Source organism: Sinocyclocheilus rhinocerous, unplaced genomic scaffold (genome assembly GCF_001515625.1).
Source record: "Sinocyclocheilus rhinocerous isolate Xijiao unplaced genomic scaffold, SAMN03320098_v1.1 scaffold931, whole genome shotgun sequence".
NCBI classification, from domain to species: Eukaryota; Metazoa; Chordata; class Actinopteri; order Cypriniformes; family Cyprinidae; genus Sinocyclocheilus; species Sinocyclocheilus rhinocerous.
The window spans coordinates 436,057-447,134 of record NW_015657104.1 but is presented as its reverse complement, the minus strand read 5'-3'; the positions used below and the strand labels follow the sequence as shown (position 1 = coordinate 447,134).

Below are 11,078 nucleotides of genomic sequence, written 5' to 3'. Positions count from 1 at the left end.
AGAGCAGCCAGCAACACCCTGTTGTTCAGTCAATTAGACTGTGCAGCCTCTGGACATCTTAGGGCCGCCTTAAGGCACTGTCATTGATGGAGAGGTTAGAGACCAGGCGCGGACCACCCGGAATACAAGAGCCTGAAGCCACACACACGCAAATAGATGCACACAAACCTCTCAGTGATCTAAGACTGCGAGGATTAAGCATATTAAAAAATAAAGCTCAATTGTACACACAAGCTTAGGTTTTAATACGCTATTAAAACAGATTAAAACGCACATACACACACAAGATCACACAAACGAAAAAGCAGACATGGGCGTGAGAGTGCACACATAAACACAAACACAAAAGGCTGGATTTAATACGAACACAGCGGAACTCCAGAAGTTTAGAGTGTGTGTTTTTGTGCGTGTAGTGTAACGCGCAGAGCGTTGGACCACAGAATTCTCACCCTCTGGCTCTACGCGCTGGCCGCTCCCCACCAGACAGTACTTGATGTCGGCTCCACGTCCAATCACTGCATTGTTGCAGATCACACTACCTTGAATGTTACACCTGGGGGAAGAGAAAAGTGTTGTTTTAATGTGCATACAACAAACACATACACTACCACCAAAAGTTTGGGGTCGGTAAGAATTAAAAAAAAAAAAAGAAGTCTCACCAACGCTGCATTTATTTGATCAAAAATACAATAAAAACAGTAATATTGTGAAATATTATTACAACTTTAAATAAATTTTCTATTTTAATATATTTTAGAATGTAATTGATTCCTGTGATGGTAAAGCTGAATTTTCAGCAGTCATTACTCCAGTCTTTGGTGCTACATTATCCTTCAGAAATTATTCTAATATGCTGATTTACACGACAACGATGTAGTCAAAAACAGAAAAGTTTTTCCCTTGCGCTTTTAAAAAGTTTCATGTACAGGTGCATCTCAATAAATTAGAATGTTGTGGAAAAGTTCATTTATTTCAGTAATTCAACTCAAATTGTGAAACTCTTGTATTAAATAAATTCAATGCACACAGACTGAAGTAGTTTAAGTCTTTGGTTCTTTTAATTGTGATGATTTTGGCTCACATTTAACAAAAACCCACCAATTCACTATCTCAACAAATTAGAATACTTCAGAAGACCAATAAAAAAAACATTTTTAGTGAATTGTTGGCCTTCTGGAAAATATGTTCATTTACTGTACATGTACTCAATACTTGGCAGGGGCTCCTTTTGCTTTAATTACTGCCCCAATTCGGCGTGGCCAGGTGAACTACTTGACTAATTCCAGTACAGAACCTATAGGATGTTGCGCATGCGTGACTGAACGAATCACTCCCCGAGACGACTCGTTCTTCCCGAGTCACATTAAAAATTTGTTCAAAATGAACGAATCGTTCAAGAACGACCCAACACTAGTAAACAGTACCTGTAGGGAAGTGACGATCATATCTTGCATATGATACGTCTCCTCTGTTGGTTGTAATATTGGCTATTTGAGCATAATGAAAGGCTGATATTTGTGTATGCGAGTTGTAGCGAAGTGCTCGGGAGCCTGGCTTTGAACTATGTGCACTTGGACGCACACACATCCCTGTGCTGCTGTCTGTTTACACCATACAAAGAATAATATTTTCCTGGGATCGCTTTGGCACCATAAAACTTTATTTGCACTGTTTTATGCTTACTTGGTTTGCCTGGGCCAACTCTTAATTTTTTCTGCACTCTCTTGCGGTGAAGCATATTTACCACGAGTGTTCGGCTTTCATGTCTTTTTGCTAATTGCACAGCTGAGGGTCTTGTCCTTTCCTCACTCAACCCTATTACACCCCCCTCCCCATCAAGATCATGCCAATCGGAAACCTAATACCTCAATGTTTTCCCCAGGCTTGTTTTATTTTCCTTTGGGCGGCATTAGCATATATATTAAAAACAACATCGCCTTCTGATGTACAGGAGAACATTACTGCTGCTTTTCTGCGATTTAGTGTCCGAATGTCACAGAACCTACAGGACATGCCATTTCACACCTTCTCCACCCATATAGCAATGCAAAATTTAAAACCACAACTTTTTATTAAACACACTCCAAGATTTTCAGCTCATGGAACAGGGACAGCGGACAGGGCGTCCCGTCTTCAAGATCAAGCAGCATCGGACAGCGCGGCCCGTGTTGTAGCTGACGGAGGCAGGTTTCTATTGGCAGCTACACAGGGCGCTCTATTCAGGTGCACGGGTGTGTCTTCCCATCAACCCCGAACCGCCCGAGCTTTGTAAACAACAACTCCTACATGCAAACAAAGGGCCGAAAAATGCAAGTGGTGCTTTTAAATGCCAGGGATTTCCTAATCCCTTCTTATTTTTTTGATGTTTTGAAAGAGTTGCTGTTCCTTTCTTTCCTTCCTCTATCCTTTCTTTCACTCCACTCTTCACGCACAGGCTAATTCGTACACGAGGGTCGCCACGTTGGCTCCAAGCTTGTTTTTTTGAAGGGAAAAAAATGGTTTAAACCAAAGCTTTTCCCTCCTCTCTCCAGCTAAAAGGTTATTTTTTCTTTACCACCCAGAGCAAGCACTCAATGGCAAGCGAGATTTGCCATTAACCCAAATCAGCTTAAATCTAAATTGTTTTGGAAAAAAAAAAACGGTGGGCAAAGAAAAAAAATCATTGTTCATTCACAAGTTTATGAACTCAGAAAAGAAGCATGCGAATCAAGCGAGTTTAGCAGATGTGAATGTTTACTGAGGCTTCTTTTACTCGTGCATGTAACACTTGTAGCGGGACGCTTGTTTCTTAGGGAATCATTACATCTACATTCATCACTTTTCTGTTAATTTGTTGTACCAGGGGCCTGTCAGGGTCAGCGAACACCTTTAGGGGTCTGACAACGCAAGTTTCTGCTTTTGCTCAACACAACAAAAAGCAGCAGCATCCACCCCAACACCACCCGCAGGCAGAAGCGGGTCAGTCACTCTGCGCATTATGTCTAAATCAAGCCCACTTTTAACCTCTCAGACAAAATCTGAACTTTTCTTTCTACATGCTGAACATCTGATCCAGACCACTGAATACTCTGGAGACAGCCAAACTGTCTGTCATCCTAGACTGTGGACAGTACATGACAACACAGGGGTGCATGCAATTGCAAAAGCTTTGTACACTATGTACAATACTACTTAAAAGTTTGAAATTTATACTTTTATTCAGTAAGGATGCTTTGTACCAAAATTTAGCTTACATGCTTTTAATCAAATAATAAATAATAAATGTTCACGTTTCAACAAGAATATTAAGCAGCATATACATTTTCAACATTGATAACAGTAAGAAATCAGCATATTAGAATTATTTCTGAGGGATCATGTGACACTGAAGAGTAATGGCATAATAAATGACATTTTAAAATGTATAAAAATATAAAAGTTAGAAGTTAATTTAAATTGTAATAATGTCACAATGTTATGGTTTTTAACTGTAATTGATCATCAAATGCAGCCTTAGTGAGCATTAGAAGACAAAAATCTTACCACCCCCAAATTTTTGAACAGTTATATATAATAGCCGATATGTCAATCCTGCAGACATTCATTTAAGCAAATCATGTCATTTCATTTTCATTTTTAAATCAAGGTTCCAATGCTTTCTGACCAACAAATTTCCATGATTTTTCTATGATTTTTCAAGTCATTCCTTATAACTGGATAAGGTTTTTTTTTCATCATAGCGATTGCACTCACAAACAAATTTCTTGTTGATAAATGATTAAATATGAGCATATTATATTCAACATTGAAATTTCCATTACTTTTTTCAAAGACTTTATTGATTCCTCTGACTTTTCTAGCTCTGAAAATCATCATTTTAAAATTGCCCAATATTTCCAGGTTGTCCATTGGTGCTTTTCCACTGCTTGGTATGACTCGGCTCGGTACGGCTCAGTACGGCACGGCACGGTTTAAAAAAAGTACCAGGTACCAGGTACTGTACCCAGTGGAAAACCCCCCAAAAGTGAACCATACCGAGCCGTACCGTGCCGTACCATGCAGTGGAAAAGCACCACATGACCATTGGAAAGCTGCTAAAAGAACTGGTTAAAAAAAAAATCATTGCAAGTCTTCATTGCATGCATTTGGCTTTATTTGATCTACTGCAGCAACATATTTTAGTTATTTATTTTATCTATTTAGTTAAATATTACTGTTAATTAGTATGTTTTCAAATATTACATTTCACAATTTAAAGAATGCAAATGATGTTACTTCGGTCAAACATCCTGTCTGGGTTTGATTTACAAATAAATTACCTATAAAAAGGCTCTTTCTGAATCATATTCTCAAACATTCGGAATGCACTTGAGTAAGATCACTTACCCTTCTTCAATAGTGACTCCGTTCATGATGATGGAGTTGGTGATCTTCACCTTCTCCTTGATTGTAGTCGATGTGCCAACATTCGAGCGCTTGATGGATGTCCTGTCTGATATTTGACACAATGGCCCAATAATGCTGTCACTTCCAACCTAAATAAAAAAGACAGCATTACTTTATTTGAGGAGTAACGTATTTCAATACGAGAGTGTGCTCTTTATGAGGTGTATTATGAAATATGCATTTTTAATCATACACAGATGTCATATTTGTGACATATCTATGGGACTCACCAAGGAGCGTTCTGAGACCACAGCAGCTGGATGGATCGGAGGGTCCTCAAACAGCTTTGGAACCTAAGGGATAAAGGAAACATCCCACAATACAATGCAGCCCCTACAGCTGAACTAGTGTCTCAAACAACTGTTTTAACTGTGGACAGTTCACTGTAAAGAAAAATGTGCCATCGGAACAGTTCTTTCGGCTTGTTCTCACCACACGATTGGCCTCTATGTAAGCCGCGAGCGTGTTCACACGGTAACACATGCCCTCCTCCATTATGTGAACATAACAGCGTAGCTTTCCGCCATGGTAGGCCTCGCTCATGTCTCCACGGTGATCATTCCAACATGACCTCTCCCGGGCAAGCTGGAGCAGCGCCTCATCTTTACTGGTGCTGAGGAGCTCTGTGAAGACATGTATGCGGGTTTTTGAAAGGTCACCATTTATTATGTATACATAACACTCTCTTAAAAAGATGACAAATATGAATTGTGCAAATGCGAGTCATTACAAGAGGAAGCTTACCCAAATTGTGGTGAGTGTCCTGTTGTTTGTGATTCTTCTCCGAATCCTCTGTTGCATTTTGGGAGTTTAAAGACTTGGAAAATTGTTTGCGCACCAAATACGGCACTAATTCTCCTCTGATTGAGGTGACAGACCTGTAAATAAAATCATATGGCAACAACACAGGTTTGTATTAAAGCAGGGCTTTTAAGATCATTTAAGACAAAAAATAATTTTCTCAGCCAATAACGGTAGTGTATATACTATTATTCTATCAATTTGATTATTCATTTAACTAATTCAAAGGCATTATTGTGGCAGAAGAGTAAAGCAATGAATAGACATTACACAAAAGGCTGCAGATGTCAATCAACACTGCTGTTCCTAGGTTTGGGGTGGGTAAGATTATTTCATGTTTTTTTAAAAAAAATGTTTCTTACGCTCACTTTATGCTTTCTTAGGCTGCATTTGTTTGATTACAAATACAGTAAAAAAAAAAAAACTGTAATAGCGTGAAATATCATTATCATTTAAAATAACTGATTTCTATTGAAATATATTAGAAAATGTAAGTGATTCCTGTAGATGGTAAACCATTACTCCAGTCTACAGTGTTACATGATCCTTCAGAAATCATTCTAATACGCTGATAAAGTGCTCAAGAAACATTTCTTATCAATGTTGAAAATGTTTGTGCTACTTAATAGTTTTGTAAAAACAGTGATTTCATTATTATTTGATGAATTTAAAAGTTCAAAAGAACAGCATTTATATTAAGATAAAATCTTTTGTAACATTATAAATATCTGTACTGTTACTTTTGATCAATTGAATGCATCCTCAATTAACAAAAGTATTAATTCAAATCAAATTTATGGTCTCTTAGATATAGAAGGGTTGAATCATGATTTGAAAAAATCATGTATACTTGAGGAGCAATTAAAAACCTATATCACCTCCTTAAACTAGTCTCTCTCTCTCTCTTTATTTTCTTTTAGGCAAGATTAGAATTTCCATCTGAATGCAGAGAGAGAAACAACAGTTACTATGTCCATTTTCTCATTCAGTACTCCATGGCACTGCAGGCTCAAGGGTGACAGAGAGAGAGAGCGAGAGCGAGACGATATTTATATCAGGGGAGAATGAATTAAAATGTCAAAGCGGAGAGAAGCCTCACGCTTTTCTGAAGTCTGTGAGAGGGAGAGGACCTAAGAGAGGCCATGCACCGCACCACTTTACAGCGGGCTGCCTGGCCTCACAATGTCAGTTACAGGAGCACAAAGGGGACTGGAGGGGCAGGGGAATGGAGGGCTATTGGAGAGGATGAATGGAGAGCTGAGGGAGGAATGGAGGGGTGGACTGTAGAGGACACAGGCCCCTGCGGAACGACTAGTTATGTGAAAGGGGTGCTGATAAGATGCTTGCCATGAAGTGCAGAGAGCAATTTTTGTTTTTCAATTTAGGCTTTTCCAGTAAAACAAAATTAACTTTCACATATTAACTTTCAAAGTCAACTGATTTTAATTATACTAAAGTAAATAAAAAATAAATACATAAATAAATGTATTCACTTATATTCCACTCTCCTCCCTGATATAAATATGAAATATTTATTAATTAACTTGCACACCTTCAGAACGGTTCTTTGCATTTCATTAACATCCTGATGGATGAAAGTCTCGCAATACAATATAAAAACATAAAATGAGCCATATTATGAAAATAAAATGCATTGTGAATGCCATTTCATGCTGTCTCTATGCGAGTTAGCAAAATGAAAACACAAAAGATAATTTTTAATGACCTCTGTCCTCACGTCAGTTTGTAGGATAGATAATAAAACCATATTTAATAGCTGGTGATGTGTTCAAAAAAGGCAGTTCAGAGAAAAATTGTGCTTTTAGATGGCACATTTGTTTTGTTTTTACACATTTCTGATTCAATACACAATTAGTCATTGTAAATAAAACAATCCTCATAATTTGAGTGGCAAGTTAAATTGAAAAACGAATTTATTTCGCTTTTTGAATTTATTTTAGCTTAATGAAAGCAGCATGAACCCAACAAGTTTGTGTAAAACCTGATGATCTGGATGTTATCCAGCACGATTTGAGCAAACTGATTCAATGGATGCAACATCGGACCTTATGTACAAGAGGAGTTTGTATGGTCAGTGTCATAAATTTGCAGACCTTATTATTCCCTCTTTTTAAGTCGTAACTTTTCTTTGTTCTAAACTCTAAAACTGTCGTCTTTTTGGTTTATCAAACAGAATATGTGTAGGCCTGTCGCGATAGTCAATATATCGACTTATCGCGCGATATATGGAAATGAGCGCGATAATTTTTGGTACCGTGATATATTGCGACTGATAATTTTTTATAATTAATTTTATAATTTTACATCTCTTAGATATAGAAGGGTTGAATCATGATTTGAAAAAATCATGTATACTTGAGGAGCAATTAAAAACCTATATCACCTCAACTAACTAGTCTCTCTCTCTCTCTTTATTTTCTTTTAGGCAAGATTAGAATTTCCATCTGAATGCAGAGAGAGAAACAACAGTTACTATGTCCATTTTCTCATTCAGTACTCCATGGCACTGCAGGCTCAAGGGTGACAGAGAGAGAGAGCGAGAGCGAGACGGAGGGAGGGAGGGATGGATGGGGGAAAAAAGAATGCGAACGAGAGAGAGAAAAGGCAGCATAAAAAAGCCAAACTACTTTGAGACTTATCGCGCGATATATGGAAATGAGCGCGATAATTTTTGGTACCGTGATATATTCTGACTGATAATTTTTTATAATTAATTTTATAATTTTACATAAAAATGAATGTCACCAACTTTTTATTCTATCGCGCTGCCTCTGTTATCTCGTCTGCTCTCTGTGGCGGAGGCGGGGCTCAGGCAGCGTCTCCCCACACACACACACACACAAAGAGCGGACAGCATTCAAGCTGCGTGTCGCGTTCGGTTACGACAGTCAAAACGATGAAACTCTCTATGAGAGCGCACAGTAAATTAAGTTTAAGACTGTTTAAAGAAAAGGTTCAATACACTACAGAGCAGATTTAATACACTACGCATCAATAGCTCTTCTCTTTCTGCTTTGAACTTTTCTTCGTGGAGAGCTGCGCGCTGTGACTCCGTGTTGCTTCAAGCGCATCATTCTGCGCACGGGATGCACATTAGCACATATAATATACTATATTATAATACTTTTGCGCATGATAGGACAGAACAAGAAAACTATTAATAATTTAATGTATAGCACAGTAATGGAGGTAGCAACATATGATAGATATGACTCCTATCTATCATATGTTGCTGTCTCATTACTGCTGTACATTTAAAATAAATGTATTTTAAGTTTATAGTAGGCTATATATCGTTTATATATAAATATATTTACTGGTTTTTCATGAATGTATTTTACTATAGTATAAAGAGCAATGTATAATATTTTACCAGATTTAGTCCTACACTTTTATTTGTTCCCCACTAATGTCATTTCAGTAAATGTTTACAATTGATTTTTCTAGAATAACCTAACCTAGTTTATAATAGTATTATTTTCATAGATTAGGATTATATTTTTTTTTTATTTGTTATTTTGTATTAAAATTAAGTTGTCTATATTTAGTAGATTGTGTTTAACACACAAAAGAAGTGACGATCAGGTCAACACACAGAAGTACATTAATTCTACATTGATTTAAAAAAAAATGTGCTGGTATCGGATCGGTATCTGTATTGACCGATACTCAGAATTTTCAGTATCGGATCAGATTGGTTCTAAAAAAAAATGGTATCGTTGCATCCCTAATTTATTATTAATAATTGTTATTTATTTAGGATATATTTTTTCACATTCCGATTCCAATGTCTAAATATTCTTTATTTTATATAAAAATGTTTGTTATTTGAAAGAGTGTACTTGCATTGTTATGCTATTATATTGTCATACTGTCATTAATCAGTGGCATAAAATGGTCTTAAAATGGCAATAATATCATTTATCGCAATTAATTTTGGTGCAATATATCGCACAACAAAAAGTAGTTATCGTGACAGCCCTAAATATGTGTGAATTCTTTGGCCCAACACGAATGACACAGAAACCTGGACACAGAAACCTGAAACTCTTCTTTCATTGGGAAATCCTGACTTACTTGTTGTGTACTAAGAAATCAACCACAGATCTCTTCAGACAGTACAGGTGGGCATCCAGCAGGCCGGTCTTGATGAGCATTCTGGGATGTCTGGAAGAGTGATATCCATATAAAAAAAGTGTTTGAGAAAGGGAGGGCAGTGAAGACGAGCATCATGGAGTGCAAATAAAAAAATAATGACAGTAAATGTGAGGAAGGAGGCTGCGGCTGCTCCAGAATAAAACGCAGGGTAAACGTGGAACGTGCTTGATGGTGAAACAAAGTAAATACATAACAGCTCTGACAAAAACACTGTAAGGCATCCTGCTACCCTGGTTTCCTCAGATGTTTTATAATTAGACTATATAGCTTGCCTTTATGTCCCACGCAGTCTTTAATTTTCCTCTCACTTGGTCTCTTTGAGGCACTGAGAACTATAATGACCCCCAAAATAAGAATAACAAGTGAAACACAAGTGAAGTGACATGAGAAGAAATGAGGTAGTATCTCCATTTAATCTCGAAAAACAAATAAAATAACAATTTCCATTTTTTAACATACATTTACATCACGGCTGCCATGGCAACCCCAGCCGGATTACGTTTGCTGCCACAGCCTGCGAGTAGTGAGATGTCAGGAGCACCGTCGGACCCCCCAGACTGTTTTATAGCCTGCCATTGACATGAAAATGCTCCCAGAACCCCTCCACAGTGCCACGAGAGGCCCACAAAATGGCTGCCCCGGGGCCAGAGTGATTCACATGGAGAAAGAGTCCAGTGCATCCTGACGAACAACTTGAAGTGTTACTAAAGGTAAAGCAGACTAGACAGCAATGCAAGTTAAGCTGTCAGATGCACGTGAGGATTTCCAGTCACATACACAAGCAAACTCGCATGCCTGGAGAGAACAGTCTTTACATCAAGATTACTGGGTCAAGGTTTTGCTCAATGGCCTCAATTCACAATGATTCAAAACTATCAAGCAGCAGTGCAAAGCACGAACAGTGAGGTTATAAAAAGACTTCTGGAATGCAAAATCTAAATTAAACCTGGAAATAATGTTTCAGTATTTCAAGAAATAGATTAAAAAAAATGTTAAAACTATAAGAAATTATGAAATTCATTAAATTATCAAATATAATTTTTGTATTAATATTTAGAATACAATTTGACTGATACGTTGTAAAAAATTTTTTTTTTTTTAATTAATCTTTTTACAGAAACATTTGGTGTGACCACCCTTTGCATTTAAAACAGTGTCCTAGGTGCACTTGTGCATATTTCAGGTAGATTTGCATATAGTTGCGGAGATTTTCAGGTAGATTCTTGAAGCGTCTTGGAGATGTTGCCACAGTTCTTCTGGATTTAGTCTGTCTCAGGTTTCTTCATGTCATTCCAGACGGACTGATGATGGTGAGATCAGATCTCTGTTGTCAGACTCCTTGTGCACTGGATTATTACAATGAATGGCAAAAGAAATGTTTGAAAATGTAAACTGATATTTCCTACTGACACACTACAGCAAAAGATAACTGGCTTAAAACATTTTTTTGTTGTTGGTGAAAATCAATTTGACTGATACGTTGTAAAAAATTTTTTTTTTTTTAATTAATCTTTTTACAGAAAATATACACTACTGTGCAAAAGTCTTAGGCCACTAGTATTTTCACCAACAAAAAATGGTTTAAGTCAGTTATTTCTATCTTTTGCTCTAGTGCAGGTGTGCCCAAACTCGGTCCTGGAGGGCCGGTGTCCTGCAGAGTTTAGCTCCAACCC

At 37.3% G+C, this 11,078-nt stretch overlaps 1 protein-coding gene across 1 annotated transcript in view; it reads right to left on the bottom strand.

Annotated features, from left to right (window-relative positions):
- The window catches only part of LOC107720854 (translation initiation factor eIF-2B subunit gamma-like), a 46,189-nt gene that overhangs the window by 6,290 nt on the left and 28,821 nt on the right, over positions 1 to 11,078 (bottom strand). Inside the window, exons 8-12 of the mRNA XM_016528687.1 lie at positions 5,170 to 5,303; positions 4,858 to 5,048; positions 4,656 to 4,718; positions 4,366 to 4,514; positions 450 to 553 (exon numbers count right to left, since the gene is read on the bottom strand). Of these exons, the coding sequence (XP_016384173.1) occupies positions 450 to 553; positions 4,366 to 4,514; positions 4,656 to 4,718; positions 4,858 to 5,048; positions 5,170 to 5,303 (641 nt within the window). The remainder of the gene's footprint in view (positions 1 to 449; positions 554 to 4,365; positions 4,515 to 4,655; positions 4,719 to 4,857; positions 5,049 to 5,169; positions 5,304 to 11,078) is intronic.